The 13,574-nt window shown below is 55.9% G+C and overlaps 7 protein-coding genes across 7 annotated transcripts; 4 read left to right on the top strand and 3 right to left on the bottom strand.

Moving 5' to 3' along the window:
- Nucleotides 1–152: 152 nt before the first annotated feature.
- B0I36DRAFT_309826 (uncharacterized protein) lies at nt 153–966 on the top strand. Its single transcript, XM_046152183.1, has one exon. The coding sequence runs from the start codon at nt 500–502 to the stop codon at nt 878–880; it is 381 nt and encodes a 126-aa protein (XP_046018111.1). The 5' UTR covers nt 153–499; the 3' UTR covers nt 881–966.
- On the top strand, nt 674–1,889 carry B0I36DRAFT_4814 (uncharacterized protein). Its single transcript, XM_046162937.1, has 3 exons — nt 674–876; nt 944–1,096; nt 1,195–1,889. Exons 2-3 carry the CDS (start codon nt 958–960, stop codon nt 1,758–1,760), a joined length of 705 nt encoding a protein of 234 aa, XP_046018110.1. The 5' UTR covers nt 674–876; nt 944–957; the 3' UTR covers nt 1,761–1,889.
- Nucleotides 1,890–2,668, bottom strand: B0I36DRAFT_4807 (uncharacterized protein). The gene has a single exon (XM_046162935.1). It carries the CDS (start codon nt 2,462–2,464, stop codon nt 2,018–2,020), a length of 447 nt encoding a protein of 148 aa, XP_046018109.1. The 5' UTR covers nt 2,465–2,668; the 3' UTR covers nt 1,890–2,017.
- A 174-nt stretch (nt 2,669–2,842) lies between these two features.
- On the bottom strand, nt 2,843–3,403 carry B0I36DRAFT_343856 (uncharacterized protein; the record flags this gene model as incomplete). Its single annotated transcript, XM_046156202.1, has 1 exon — nt 2,843–3,403. One exon carries the CDS (start codon nt 3,401–3,403, stop codon nt 2,843–2,845), a length of 561 nt encoding a protein of 186 aa, XP_046018108.1.
- A 512-nt stretch (nt 3,404–3,915) lies between these two features.
- Nucleotides 3,916–5,274, top strand: B0I36DRAFT_309822 (uncharacterized protein). Its single transcript, XM_046152182.1, has one exon. It carries the CDS (start codon nt 4,257–4,259, stop codon nt 4,887–4,889), a length of 633 nt encoding a protein of 210 aa, XP_046018107.1. The 5' UTR covers nt 3,916–4,256; the 3' UTR covers nt 4,890–5,274.
- A 14-nt stretch (nt 5,275–5,288) lies between these two features.
- On the top strand, nt 5,289–6,827 carry B0I36DRAFT_4795 (uncharacterized protein). Its single transcript, XM_046162933.1, has 2 exons — nt 5,289–5,339; nt 5,433–6,827. The coding sequence occupies exons 1-2, from the start codon at nt 5,332–5,334 to the stop codon at nt 6,607–6,609; spliced, it is 1,185 nt and encodes a 394-aa protein (XP_046018106.1). The 5' UTR covers nt 5,289–5,331; the 3' UTR covers nt 6,610–6,827.
- Nucleotides 6,828–7,417: 590 nt separating this feature from the next.
- On the bottom strand, nt 7,418–13,450 carry B0I36DRAFT_234919 (uncharacterized protein; the record flags this gene model as incomplete). The annotated part of the gene is made up of 3 exons (XM_046149356.1): nt 7,418–8,829; nt 8,881–8,951; nt 9,027–13,450. The coding sequence occupies 3 exons, from the start codon at nt 13,448–13,450 to the stop codon at nt 7,418–7,420; spliced, it is 5,907 nt and encodes a 1,968-aa protein (XP_046018105.1).
- Nucleotides 13,451–13,574: the final 124 nt, after the last annotated feature.

The following is a 13,574-nucleotide window of genomic DNA, read 5'->3' as shown; positions in this document are numbered from 1 at the left end:
GCTCTAGTCTTACCTCGATATCGGCCATGATCCCATCATCGGGCGGGGTCAGTCCGTCCCGGACGAATCGTGTCAGATGGACTTTGTCCATCCATGAGCGAGCTAAGCGTGCCGGCGATGGGGAGGGCCAGCTTGTCTAGTCTCGGAGGTCATGATGATGGTCGGATCCACGGGTATAAAAAGGCTCGTTGTCGACGAGCTGGAGGATTTTGTTCTTCCTCCTTTTCTCTTCATCATCTCAACTTTCAGACTCCTCCTCAACATCATCAACACACCATCGTGAGCAGCCTACTTGGTCTGAGACGTCTTCAAGATTCAACATACCCTCCCTGCCTAGCACACTCCTCTAGCACCCCCCATACCCATCCATACACAGAAAGCCTCGAGCTAGCCTGCCTTACCTCAACACTGGCCTGTCAGTTGAGTTTGCGGAGTCCAATCATCATCCTACACTAGCACACCGCCAGTCCACCCACACCTGCCCACCCACACGCAAGCCATGGCATCGTACAGCAGCTACTACAGCTCCTCGGCCGTGCCAATCCCCTCGAAGGAGTTGTCCTACAACTATAATTCGTCTGGCTCCACATACTCTTCTTCCCCACCCGACGAAGAGCGTGACGCCTCAGTCACCTCGGGCGTGCCATCGTATGGAGACTACCGCTATCACCATGGCAGCAGCACCAATGGCAGCAGCAGTAGCTACTACTATGGCACGAACACCAACGACTCGTACTCGTATGCCAACAGCGTCAATGGCGACTACTCAGACGTGAGTGCCAGCGGCGTCGACTTCAACGAGTACATCCAGGACCGCTTCACGGAGTCCTTTGACCCTACGCCGTTGGATCGGTCCCTGGTGAAGCAGGCCCAAGCGTAAGTGATGCCCTTGCACCCCTCTAACCATTTTGCAACGACCGTTGGCGCTGACAAACCTTAACAGTTCCGGAGCTTTGAATGCCAAGCACCGCGAGCTGCTCGAACTTCAAGCCAAGGCACAGGCGCGGCTGGCAAAATCACGGGCGCGCTTCCAGCAAGGTCTTCAGGACGCAGAGGAGGTCCGCGCCGATCTCGAGTGGACGAGCAAGAAAGTCACGTAAGTATCAATTGAAAAGCTCTGCTATGGTCGCAACGAATTGCGCCGCAACGGACCACAAATGCTTTAGAAATTCATGTTCTAACAACAAGATGCAGATCTCTCAAGAAGAAAGCCGAGAAGAAGCACTCCAAGGAGTACCGGAAAGCTCGCGAGCGGTATCCTTCTCCCGAATACTAAGCGAGCGACTCTCCACAACCCTGCGCTTGGCATGCCCACGGCACAGCCAAACGCAGAGGCGGCTACTGAAGCCATGATTCGAAAAGCAACATCTTTTTTCATTTCAGCATGCGTCACAATATTTCGACCCAGGGAAGCCGCTGGGCCATCTTCGCTCAATGTCGTTTATTTAAGCTTTTCAAGCCTAAGGGGGCAGTGTGGGGTGGAGAGGCTGACCCCTGAGACATGCTTGTGCTCGAGGAAGAGGGTTGCGGATGCAGGCGCATGTAAGCCCCGACAAGCAGGAACGAGATCTGCTGCAGAAGCAAGATCGAGTTCTGGGAGCCGCAAGGCACACTCCCCTCCATCACGAAAAATCTCCATCCCTGGAATCTTGGTTTTCTCGCCATACTGCAGATACATCCCTGGGCGACTGCGGAGGATTTTGATCATGGTTGGGCTGCGATGCTGCGAGGTAGCCGCCCGATGCACGTCAACTCGCTAGCGGTGGGTGCGGCGGGACGTGCCGGGGAGGGGCGATGGTTCCTGCATTGGTGGCCAGCGGATTCTACCCCGTCGAGGGGAGCTAGGACGGACCGGGCGGTTGAGGGTGGAAAGGAGTTGACAGGGATATCGTCTTCACGGCGGCTTTATGACTTATGATTGGGTGGCGTTGAGGTGTTCTTGATTTCCTGCTAGGCTAAACGCACACCATAGTTGGATTTGACATGCCGAGAGGGAGCACCCTTGAGAGGCAGTCCCCTATCCTGGGCGATGGGCCAAGCAGACGGTAGCCAGCTGAGCCGCCATAGCTACTAGAGCCACACTCGGGGTCGCGTCGTGGACAGCATGGACCAAGCCACGCGTCAGACAGTCTTGCTGACACAGTCGAGGGCGTGTCGTCGATGCCGAGTATGGCACTTTGCCTGTTGGGGGAGGTGGATATTGCCTGATCGGTGATGGGAGTCGTAGTGGCCGGGGTCCCAGGTGACCATGAGGTACCTCGACCCGTGTTGCCAGCCTGTGGTCTCGTTGATACATTCTGTATGCTCTCCGTAGGCAGTTCCTATAAGGCGAGGCGGGGAATAAACATCTGTTTCGATTGACCGGCCTTGTGCCGTGGACGTAGGATGCATGTCTCAGACGGTATGACCTTGGCCCGCGGTGGGCGGCCGGGCCTATCGCAGAGCCATTGGTCGTGATGGTCATGTTGCGGTAGATCGTACCAAGTGTGAGTTGCTGATGGCAGTGAGTAGGTCCCCACTATAGTGACAGCTACCAAGCCAACAGCCCTGAAAGTGTCGGCTGGGCTGGAAGCAGGCGGCAGTGGCGACAGAAGCCTGTGAACATTGTCGATGCCGAGCCTAGTACAGAGCCGCGCAGGCATGGTGGGTGAGGGCTCAGAGCACTTGTCTGAGCAGGCCAGCAACGTGTCCGTCCATAAGAAGAACTGTCTAGGCACAGAGCAGATGTCCCGATCCTTCACGCTGGACCTCAGGTTGTAGCGTAAAGCTCGATCCGAGGACCATCGCTGTCGAACTAGGGACTAAGCTGACCGCTCTCGGTAGAAGGCTCGTCTTGCTCAGCTCACGCCTTCGACTTGGCCTCCTCCCAGGTCATCCATGGACCCCTCGGTTGTAGTCCACGCTCCCGCTCGAGGCGTTCCCAAGGGTTGATGTTTGAGCTCGGATCGTAGTAGTCGGCCCACCAGTTGGGTTTCGCTGGTTGACCGGTGCGACCCCGAGTGCCGCCACCACCGCGACGGGCCCACGTGCTGTGGCTGTGTCCAGTGCTGTCCAGGCCAGTCCCACTAACTGCCGTTGCAGCCTCGCTCGCGTTCTCAGACGTTGTGTTGGTGGTGGTGGTGGTGGTGGTGGGCGCCGATGTCTCGTCGTTGTGCTCATCATCGTCATCATCGCCGAGGTCTATCTCGTCCGCATTGGTAGCACGAGGTCGGATGCCCAGAGGTACAGCGTTGGCAGCCGACGACGGCGGTGGTTTGTGGGCAGGTATGCTGAGTTCTGGGGCCGCGACGACGGCATCGGCGGCGGGGTTGAACTTGCGGCGTTTCGAGGAGGGGGGTTTCTGTGCGCCAAATGAGGCAAAGCCCATGGCCTGAGCCATGGCGTCGTTGTCGAAGTCGTCCATGATGCGCCGAGGTGGGAGGTGGGGAGGGTCCCACGTGAAGCGACGACCGAACGTCGGGCAGAGGTTCGAGGACTGAGGATGCGGGGAGTTGATGATGTTGGAGGGAAGCTGAAGGTGACGTGCAGCAGGCAGAGCCGGACACGGGGTGCTGTCGTTGTCGCTGGCAAGGCGGCCTGGGTCGAGGGCCCTGGTGGTTTGCGGATTGTTCAACAGGGATGACGCGGGGCAGGCGGTTGGTCGGAAGAGTGGCTGCGATTAGGCGCAAAGGAGTGCCTTGGGCACGTTTATGCTGGGAGGTGCGCTGTAATATGTACAGAGGAGAAAAAGACGGCTAAAACAATTTGGACCTTGCATGGGCAAGTGTCGAATGGCTGGAGAGCAGCTGCATGTGCGAAAGTGGAGGTGGGGACCCAAGCCAGAGAAAGTCGGGCCAGGCCTACAAACGACCAGGCTCCTGCCATCGCGTCCGCCAAAGACTCGCGCATGCCACGAGGAGGGAGGGCTGCTAAACGGAGCTTGGAGACTGAGTGACCCTGCTCAGGCCAGGACGAGTCAAGCAAGCCATTCTGCAACCCACTGCGCAGGTCACCGCAGAGCTGCCAATGATGGCTCGATTGACTGATGCAGCTATGACTTTGACATGTCTCGGGCTATTATAGCTCCCCGGGCAGGGGTCGTTCCGGGCGTCGATCATTGGGTTTCGTCATTTCCCCCGGTCATCGTCGTCGCAACGAACAACAACAGCACACCTCGATAATAATAACAACACCTGCCTTCACCTCTTTCCGCGCGCTTTTGATCGCAACATCTAGAGTTCCCCGGAAACCTGCCTTGCAGAAAGATCAGCGGCACCATGGCTACAGAGACTCCCTCGTCGGCAGTGCCGCCCACCACCATCTCGCTGCGTGCTCCTTCCCAGTATGTCTCCGAGCCGCCGGCCAGCTTCACATCGCCGCCCCTGGACTGGCTGATGCGCACCTGGTCCGTCACCCACTCGACGCTCTCCATGTGGCGCGACGCTCAGAACGTCCGCATCACCTACAAGCCCATCCAGAGCGAGGCCCCCGTCACAAAGATCGACGACCTCGTCGAGTACGAGAAGAAGGGCGGCAGCGGGGGGCTCAAGAGCGTCGCCGGCATCGACACCATGGACCCAAACCACGTCGCCGCCTGGGACTGGCGCGGCAAGGGCTGGCTCATGATTGCCTCGTCGCACTGGGAGGTCCTGGGCTGGGGCGAGCGCCCGCGCGAGGGCGGCGCCGAGGGCGAGGTCGAGCGCTGGGCCGTCACCTGGTTTGCGGCGACGCTGTTCACAAAGGAAGGCCTCGACATCTACACCGATCGCAAGGAGGGACTGTCCAAGGCCACGGTAGACGAGATCATGACTGCCTTCAAGGGGTTAAAGGAAAGTGCTCCGCGGGTGGCGGGCCTCGTGGAGGAGGGCATGGAGGAGGTTCTGATCAGCCTGCCCTGGAAGGAGACGTAGGGGTTTCGACAGCTTTTCGGCCCTAATAGAAGTCCCCAGACAATGAATCTCTCCTCTCAGGCGAAGCGAGCGGCATCTTCTCATGCTCCGCCGATTCAATGTCTGCAGAGTTGGCCTGATGATGATCACCCGGACATTCAGTCTGCAATATTCTGGCGCTTGTGATTAATGATAGGACATGACGAGTCTATCAACGATGCAGCTTGCAAGCCAGAATTGAATATCAAAGAGAAAGACCAGTCCACGAGCTCACTTGCTGTCCAAGTATGTCTGGCTGGTCCTCTGGCAACCACAGTGCGGCAACTGTGCATATTGGTCACGACACGGTGTGGTGGCATGCCTGCGCCAGGCTGGGCCCACGACTTCCATCTTACATTTCATCAGCATACAACATCCAGACCTCATCAGTGTTGCGGAAATTCATGTATGACTAGCTGCTAAAATGCCTCTGTAAGTGATTCTCATCTTGCTGCAGCCAGACTATCCTCTACACCCTTTAAGCCAATCACCCAAAACTAATGCACCCCCGATTCGGAATGTTAGCCACTTGCTAGGCAAGAAGTCATGGAACGTCTACAACCAGGCCAACATCGACCGCGTGCGGCGGGACGAGGCCGAGGCCGCCGCGCGGGAAGAGGCAGAGGAGCAGCGCCAGCAGGAGAACGATGCCGCGCGCCGGCTCGCCATCTTGCGCGGGGAAGAGCCTCCGCCGTTGCTGCTGCCGGCGGCTTCGGAAGGCCTGGCAGACAGTTCCTCCTCCTCCAGGAGGCGGCCTCCTTCTCATGGTGGTGATCAGCAGCATGACGGCGATGGCTCCCGTGTGAAGTACGAGAGGCCGAACCCTGGAGATGATCGCGGCGGCCGGCGGAAACGCAAGCGCTGGGGGGGAGATGACACCGACTTTGAGATGCGCATTGCTCGAGACCGGGTAGGCGCTCGCCGTGGCGATGATGATGCCGATAAAGGTGGTGACGGGAATGAAGAGACCAGGTCACGGCATGGCCCCCATGAACATCGTCCCAGGAATGACGCGCCCATCGTGGACCATTCAGGACACATCGACCTGTTTCCCGAGGAGCGGGACCGTGCAATGAAAGAGAACGACAAGCGGCTTCGCGACAGCAGCAACAACAAGCACAAGAATCCGGACGCAGAGCGCGAAAAGGCCAACAAGCAGCGCGAGGTTGAGGATCAGTACACAATGAGATTCTCCAATGCCGCTGGGCGGGACGCTGCTGGCCAGCTCACCGGCGGCAAAGGCCCGTGGTACGCCGGGCATGGATCGCTGCTGGAAGAAGCCACGAGCTCCGAGACTCCGCGGAGAGATGCATTTGGGAGGGAAGACCCCGGCAGAAAGGCCCGTGACGAGATGCGCATCGACGCGAGCGATCCCTTGGCAATGATGAAGCGCGGAGCCGCCAAGGTACGGGAAGTGGAGAAGGAGAGACAGAAAGCTAACGAGGAGAGGGAACTTGAGCTAAGGGCGCTGCGCAAGGAAGAGAGAAGGAGGAGGGAAAAACGAAGTCGGAGGCACCGTGGTGGCAGCGCAGACTCGCTCGACGGGTTCTCGTTGGACAAGCCTGACCACTCGCGCGACAAAGCTCACCATTCGCGGACTCATCGTGAAAGCGACAGGACAAGAAGTCGAGACAGACATCACCGAGACGAGCGTCGTCACCACAGGCATTCAGATAGCCACAAGCACGACCACAGGCATTGAGTAAGGAGAGCTCAATCTTCCGAAATAAACATCGTCAGCGCCTGCTCGGACAGTGACAGGAGCAGAATGACTCAGTATCACTGAAGGATTACATCTTCTATTTATGATACCCTAATCAAGATGACGCTGTTATGGAACGGCATTTGGTCTTTGCGGGCAGGAATATCGGAGCCTCCTCGATGTCGCCTCAGTCATGTTGCAATATCGCCCGTTGCATATCACTCGATCTTGGAGCTGCAACCAGAAATAGAGTGACGTTCACGCCGTGACGCAGTTGGGGAGACAAGCGGTGGTGCGAGTGCCCATGAAATTTCTGGAGGTGGTTTTTATTTCTCTAACTTCATCCGAGGAGGTCTATTGAGAAGGATGCTACAAGAGAGGTGGAATCAACGAGAAGCAAGTGAAACTACAAGAGAACAAAGAAAATCCGACATAGATGCGAAGAACACCCCTTCGCCAACAATTCCGCGTTCAGTCTCGATGCCGTCTCATGGATGGCCTGACACAAATTTGGAGGCGAACTTCCTCATCATCCAGTGGATGCTGTAAGCATCCCCCCAGAAACTTGAGCATGTTGAGGTCGACAGGCGCAACAGTGGGAGGAGGCCGAATCTTGATCTCGCGGACTTGAGACCTCTCCACAATGGACAATGGCCTTCATACCTTGCCACTCTCACTCCACACACCGTCAGAAACTGCCGGCACCAGTACGCGAAGTATCTGGTGACCCCACAACCAAACTCAGCAAGCTAGTGCCATACATTGACAATTGCGAGAAGAAGAGTATTCTCTGACATCAGCCATTCCATCACAAGGCGACTCCACCAAGATCGCGTGCGAGCTCATCCATCTGCGCGGCCGCTGCCACGCCTGCGGTCGGGACGTGGTTCCTGCCGCCAACACCTTGGCCGCACTCTGGGCATCTGGCTTCCTCCATCGGCATGCCGCATTCCCCGACAGTGAAGGGGTGGCCGTTGACGCAGTTATACCAGTGCCCGGTGCCACGAAATTCAGTTGCCATGGCGGCATAGACTGCACGCAACTCGTCCTTGCTGACAACAGAGTAAAATGTGCCATTGTTGAGCATGAGGAGAGTTGCATCGACCTCTGATTTGAAGACTGCCAGGGATGGTAGCTTCTTGACTAGAGCATCAGCCTGAGTGATGTGCTCTCGAGCTTTGTCTCCCATGGCATGCACTTGTTCTTCCACGCTTGTGGCTTGCACCACTGGGCCATCATCGTGATCTGACATTTGCGCCAAGATGCCTCTCTGGACAATGCAGAACTTGGCGCAGAACAAGTGGCCTTCCAGAAGCTCCCTGGAATAACCGCGTTCTTCAGCAACGGCGATCAAGCCACTGCATTCTTGCAACTGCCTCGAGACGTCCGAAATTCGGCAAGAATGAAGATGAGCCAAATCTTTGCGCAAGCGAACGAAGTCGAGGAGTATGGCCAGCTCGCACTTCAGCTGTAAGCATGTCGCTTGCAAAATGCTCTTGACCTGCAGAACAGATTCGTCAAAATCTAGAGCCCTTGACCGGGACGCAAAGCGGACAAAATTGGCAACCTTGGAGAATGGCTGCTCGCCAATAGATGCAAGATCCGCGAACCGCTGGATCTCTTGCCAAAGACGGATCAGCTGTGTATAACGACCGCCACCGACCAGCGCGTTCATCTTGCAAAATAGCTCCAAGCGATCCTTGGGCAATGAAGGTCTGTTAGATGGCGCTTGAGGCAGACTCTGGGCGGCTTTCCAAGGCTCAGTAGCACGTGACAAGTCTTCCAGTTTGTTGACGAGTTCGTGTCCCAGCTCCGTGCATCGGCTGTTCGACCAGAGAATGAACTTCTTTGTGGACTCGTCTAGAAGGGCACGTCGTACGATGCGACCATAGCGAGCAATGTTGCGGAGACTCCCACGGCAATGAGGGCACACCTTGACCTTAGTCCCATCCATGGTGAATGGGACCGATTGTCCAGCCAAAGCAATAGGGATGCCATTAGAATCGAGTTGATAGTGGTCGCCCATATCCATTACCCCGTCCATGTTGCTGCTTGTGATAAAATGTCCACAATCCGGGAAGATGCAGGGGTCTTCATCGAGAGAGATCTCCTCGTATCGCAATCCCATGATGAAATCGACAATGGTTTGCTTGACATCATCGTTGCCGCACTCTTGGCAAAATTTCGAGTCTGGACAGATCTCGCCGCAAAGTGAGGGACCTGTAACATGTTAGCATCAGCAAGTGGGCAGAAGGGCAAGCAAAAACTCACATTGATGACCACATTCGAGCAAGGAAGTGCAGCGTTTCGTGCAGGGTACCCAATCGCATGGAGCGGCGCAACTGAAATGAAGTGAAGTCATGGTCAGTTTCAACATTGCTTGCCAGGTATTTTGAGCAGCGTGGACGGGGACTTACGGCATAGAGCAACTCACGTGTGGGCAATGAGATGCACACCTTTGCTCCGCACAAGGAGCACATGGCTCATGGCATTTCTTGTCGCATCGGGAGTGACTGCATTTGACGTCGCATGGCGATTCGCACGGCGGACAGGGCAGGTCGCCATGGCATCTGACAGAGCATCTATGTCGACAAGTTGTAAAGTCTCGACCGCATCGTTGTAGGCATTCTCCGTGGTTGGCGTCAGATGCCACACCTTCTGCGCGTGTTCTGCACTGAGAACACGGCTTCTTGCAGCTATGCCCGCAAGCCAGAAGACCACCGCAACTCTTGGGACACTGAAACTTTGGCGATAGAACATTGACGTGACAAGGCTCGACTATCTCGTGTTCGCATCCAGAGATGGTGTGTCTGACGGGCTCGTTACATCGAATCGACTCAACCTCGCGAATCTGCCAGCATAGTGGCGAGCTGAAGTTGTGGCCGCACGGAAGCGTGAGAGTTGTGCCTATCAGTCTGACTGAGCACTTGGCTGGACATTGGTTACCACACACCAGAGGACAAGCGTGGGTACAGTCCTTCCTGGGTCGCGGGCAAGGCTCCAAGCACTTGACAGCATCGTGTAGCACTTGAGCATGGCAACGCGCGATACATGCGTGGCCACAAGCGAGGCGGCGGTCGCAAGGTATCAGACATCCACCCTCAGGCGCGAATTGGAGGAAATGATCAGGCTCTGAAACAACAATAGGAGTCTCTGGGTGGCGCGGGCAACAAAGATCGAGGCTTTGCCCGAAATTGCCGCCTCCTCGCAAGATGTCAAGAACTTCTGACCACATCTGTACACCGCCATAGGTGGATGAGTTCCCGATGACATACATGCCATGTTTGGCTCTTGACAGCAGGACGTTGATGCGATTTGAGGTCTTGAGGAAACCGCATCTGTTTTCAGCATTGCTGCGAACAAGTGATATGACAACAATCTTGGCCTCTTCGCCCTGAAAATTGTCGACGGTTGCCAGACGGATGCTTTTGAGGACTGTCGTTTTGCTGACCGGTGCTGGAAGAGCCGAGCGCTTGACAACAGTACCATTCTCTGAATGATCTGCATCCATGGCCGTCAGCTCCTCCAAATCACGATCGCCGACAGCGATTTCGAAGATTTTCGACATTTGCTTCCGGAGTCGCTGCAGCTGACCGAGGTATGGCGTTATGACAGCGATGTCCTCTGGACCATATTCGCCCTGCCGGACAAGGTGTTGGACAAGCCTGATCGTCATCTCAATCTCGAATTGATTTGTGCGTGAGGTTGCAAGTACTGCGCTGTCCCTAGCTTGGTCTTCTGGCTGGCAGTGGTCAAACCAGAACAGACGCTTTCGCATACCGACCACTTCTGGGTACTCGGTGACAGCTCCACCGTCAACAAGTCTTGGATACAACGTCGAGCGGATAAGTTGTGAGACTGATGGGTGCATTCTTCTCTGTGTCTCTAAAGTGCAGAAAGGCAAGCGGGGATCGTCATGGAACGGAGGTTTGATGAGCCGCTCGAATAACGACACATCCAAAGAATATCGAGCACCGCGTGGGTGCGTGCTTTGCAGCTCATAGTTCTGAGTCTGAGGAGGTAGTTGCAGGTGATCGCCGATGAGAATCGCATGTTCCACGGTCGGTAGCAGGGCAGTGATGGTGTGCGCTTCAAGCACTTCGCCAGCTTCCTCGCACATCAGTACTTTCGAATGAAGGCGTTGCAACAAGGAAATGTTTCGGGCAAGACCTGTCGTCGTGATGCCAACAACGTCTGCTTTGTTGAGGCAACGCAGGTCCACGTCCTTCATGGTCTTGCTCCGCTCTTGGGAAGTGCTCAAGAACTTTGCATACGACTTTTGGATTTGTGTAACCAGAGGCGCGCGCATCTGGCGGTTCCAGTGTTGATAGAGGCGCTGTCTTTCGCCGGCTGACATGGTTTCCAATGGAGCTGACTCTAACTGACTTGGAGAGCGAAGCATATCTGAGGCTGGATGCCCACCCCGGATCCAACGCTTGAAGCGTTGCGTTGGGTCATTGACAACCTTTTGGAATCCCTCCTCGTCAATGATCTTACCAAACAGGTGCGAATGGTGTTCCACATGGTGGACGGCGAGATATTCCTCCAAAGCTGAATTGCGGTCGAGGGCGGCGAGCTGTGCCAGAGTCTGATTGAGAAACTCAGCCTGTGAGTCGAGATCACTGTGGAAATTGTAGAGAGCGCTTTTCTCAGCTTTAGTGCGGTTCTGTATTTGTACAACGACCCTCAGGTTGAGCTGTTCAAGTCGCTCTGATTTGGACCTTGAGCCGATGCGAATGATACGCTCAACGCCGCTGTCCAACAGATGCTCCAGCAATTGATCAAGTGCATGGTTGGTGTAGCACACACACAATATTGGCCCAAGCTTAGCTGCCCCCTTATTGGCCAGCAGGACTTTGATAATCTTTTCTCCAGTATAGCTTTTGCCCGTACCTGGGGGGCCTTGTATCAATGCCAAGCTCCTGCTGAGAGCTGACAGAAGAGCAGATGCTTGCGTTGGGTCGAGCGCAGAATGCTCAGATAGCTTCGCGGGGTCCAGAGGATTCTGTAAAGAAGTCTGCAGAGGGGTGAAATCCTGGGACAGGCAGGCTAAGTCAAAGACGAAACCTGGCTTCGTTGCGTACCTCGGGGGCTGGACTGTAGTGAGGCCTGTAGTGGTGTCAGGTTGCGATCCTGGCTTGGCAGGGGCCAGCAGCTCCGCAAAGGGCAGATTCGGCTTGGCTGAGAGCAACTGCAAAGCCTCGAGCGTGTATCGGAAAGATGGCAGCAAGACGCCTGGGAACTCGACCAGAAACCAGTCGGCTCGGTTCGTGATCGCTTCGGGGCGCGAAGACCACCTCAACAGCTGATATACAGCATCGCGACTCTCTTCGGCGAGATTGAGGCTAACGAATGCATGATCTCTTTCACCAAACAGTGTTGGCTTGTCTTCTTCGCGCTGGCCGCTGGCCGTTTGACCTTGCTGGGTTGCGGGTTTGTTGGGCTGCTCAGAAACCACTGCGAAGAATGCCGTGTTTCTGCTGGATGTGACACAGACTAGACCGCCTGGTTGTAGCCGTCTTGAATTTTCCCACCATTCTTGACGATGCTTCCGCTCAGCGCCTGGAGCTGGTTGTTTGAAGCGCACGTCAATCGAAAGCCCATGAGGCCGCTCGATTTGCAGGCTCATCACTTGCGCGCCATCATAAACATATGTGCGTAATGTGTTGTCTCTCTGAGCCTGACGGCGTTGATGCTGTGGCGTTTTCATAGCATCGATCTGCCTTCTTACAGCATCGCGGAGCTGTCCCACAGTGTCCTCGCGGAGAAGTCGAAACTCTCGGTCGATTCGGCCCATGATGCCAGGCTTATGGAACAAGGAAGTGTCATTGGTAGGCAGATACTCAGGGCGAACAGACATGATCTCGTCATAGGTCGGAAGAATGTTGATATCGCCAATGTCGGCATGATCGTTGTCATGACGTGGACCATCTTTCGACAGTTGACCAGGGAGATCTTGGTCCAGCTGAAAAGTAGCCTGCTGCGTAGTGGCTTGCTTCTGGGATGCTGTGAAAGGCAGTGCCGCGCCTATCTCGAGGCGGCGATTGAGATACTCGAGATGATGGCCCATCTGGAGCCTGTCGTGTTGCGAGATGTCTATTAGGGTGTGGATCGTTGCCGCGAGGACTTTCACGACTGGGTCAAAGACTCCGGCAACGATGTTATTGGTGTTGCAGTCGATCATTCTGTATACCACTGCCAGCGACAGTTTTGTGATCTCGATCTGTTGCTCTGCTGAGACTTGGGAAAGCAAGTCGGTGGCAAAGCCCAGCAGCAGGCGGGCACGGTCGCCATTGACGCCCATCATGAAGTTGTAGATGGTAGCCAGCTGTTGTTCCAGCACGGCCGACTCGACAATCCGCTCGTGAGTGACGGTCTCGAAGAAGGGCTTCAGCTGCGTCTGCCATAGTTGCAGATGCGTGCCGTGTGCTCGAGAATTTGGGATGATATTCTTGGCGAGATATCTGACGAAGGCAAGGCCATCGTCTTGGGCGAGGAGCTTGACAATCTCCTGAGCTGCACCAAGATCTCCATCGAGAATTTTGCGAGCTGTCTGGAAGAAGTCTGGGCCAATGTCTGAGGCGAGGCGGCCGTGGGTAGAGGGGGATTGCTGGAGAAGCTGCTTGAAACGGTGCAAATCGTCCTGAGCCTGCCTGTAGGCAGGATCCTTGGGAGGTGCACGGGATCGAACTGCCCCCGACCCCTCTGGTGATCCGTTGGTGAGGGTTTCGTGAGAATACTTGCACCTCGCACCGTAGCTGCACTTCCCGCTGCGGAAGTGGTAGCAGACGCCTTGTTTTTGGCCGGCAGGCGCGTCTCGACGACGGCCAGGCCCTGCCATTTCAAGCTCGGGCGAGGCCGTTTGTTCGATGGATGAGAGCTGACGAGGAGGAGGAGGTTGAGCGTTTGCTGGCTGGAGGTCGGGTAATGTGGTGTGGTAAGAGCGAGAAAGTGCAAGCGGTATG

Source organism: Microdochium trichocladiopsis (assembly GCF_020744255.1).
Source record: "Microdochium trichocladiopsis strain MPI-CAGE-CH-0230 chromosome Unknown B0I36scaffold_1, whole genome shotgun sequence".
NCBI lineage: Eukaryota > Fungi > Ascomycota > Sordariomycetes > Xylariales > Microdochiaceae > Microdochium > Microdochium trichocladiopsis.
The sequence above is the reverse complement of the archived record's forward strand: the minus strand, read 5'-3'. Positions and strand labels throughout refer to the sequence as shown.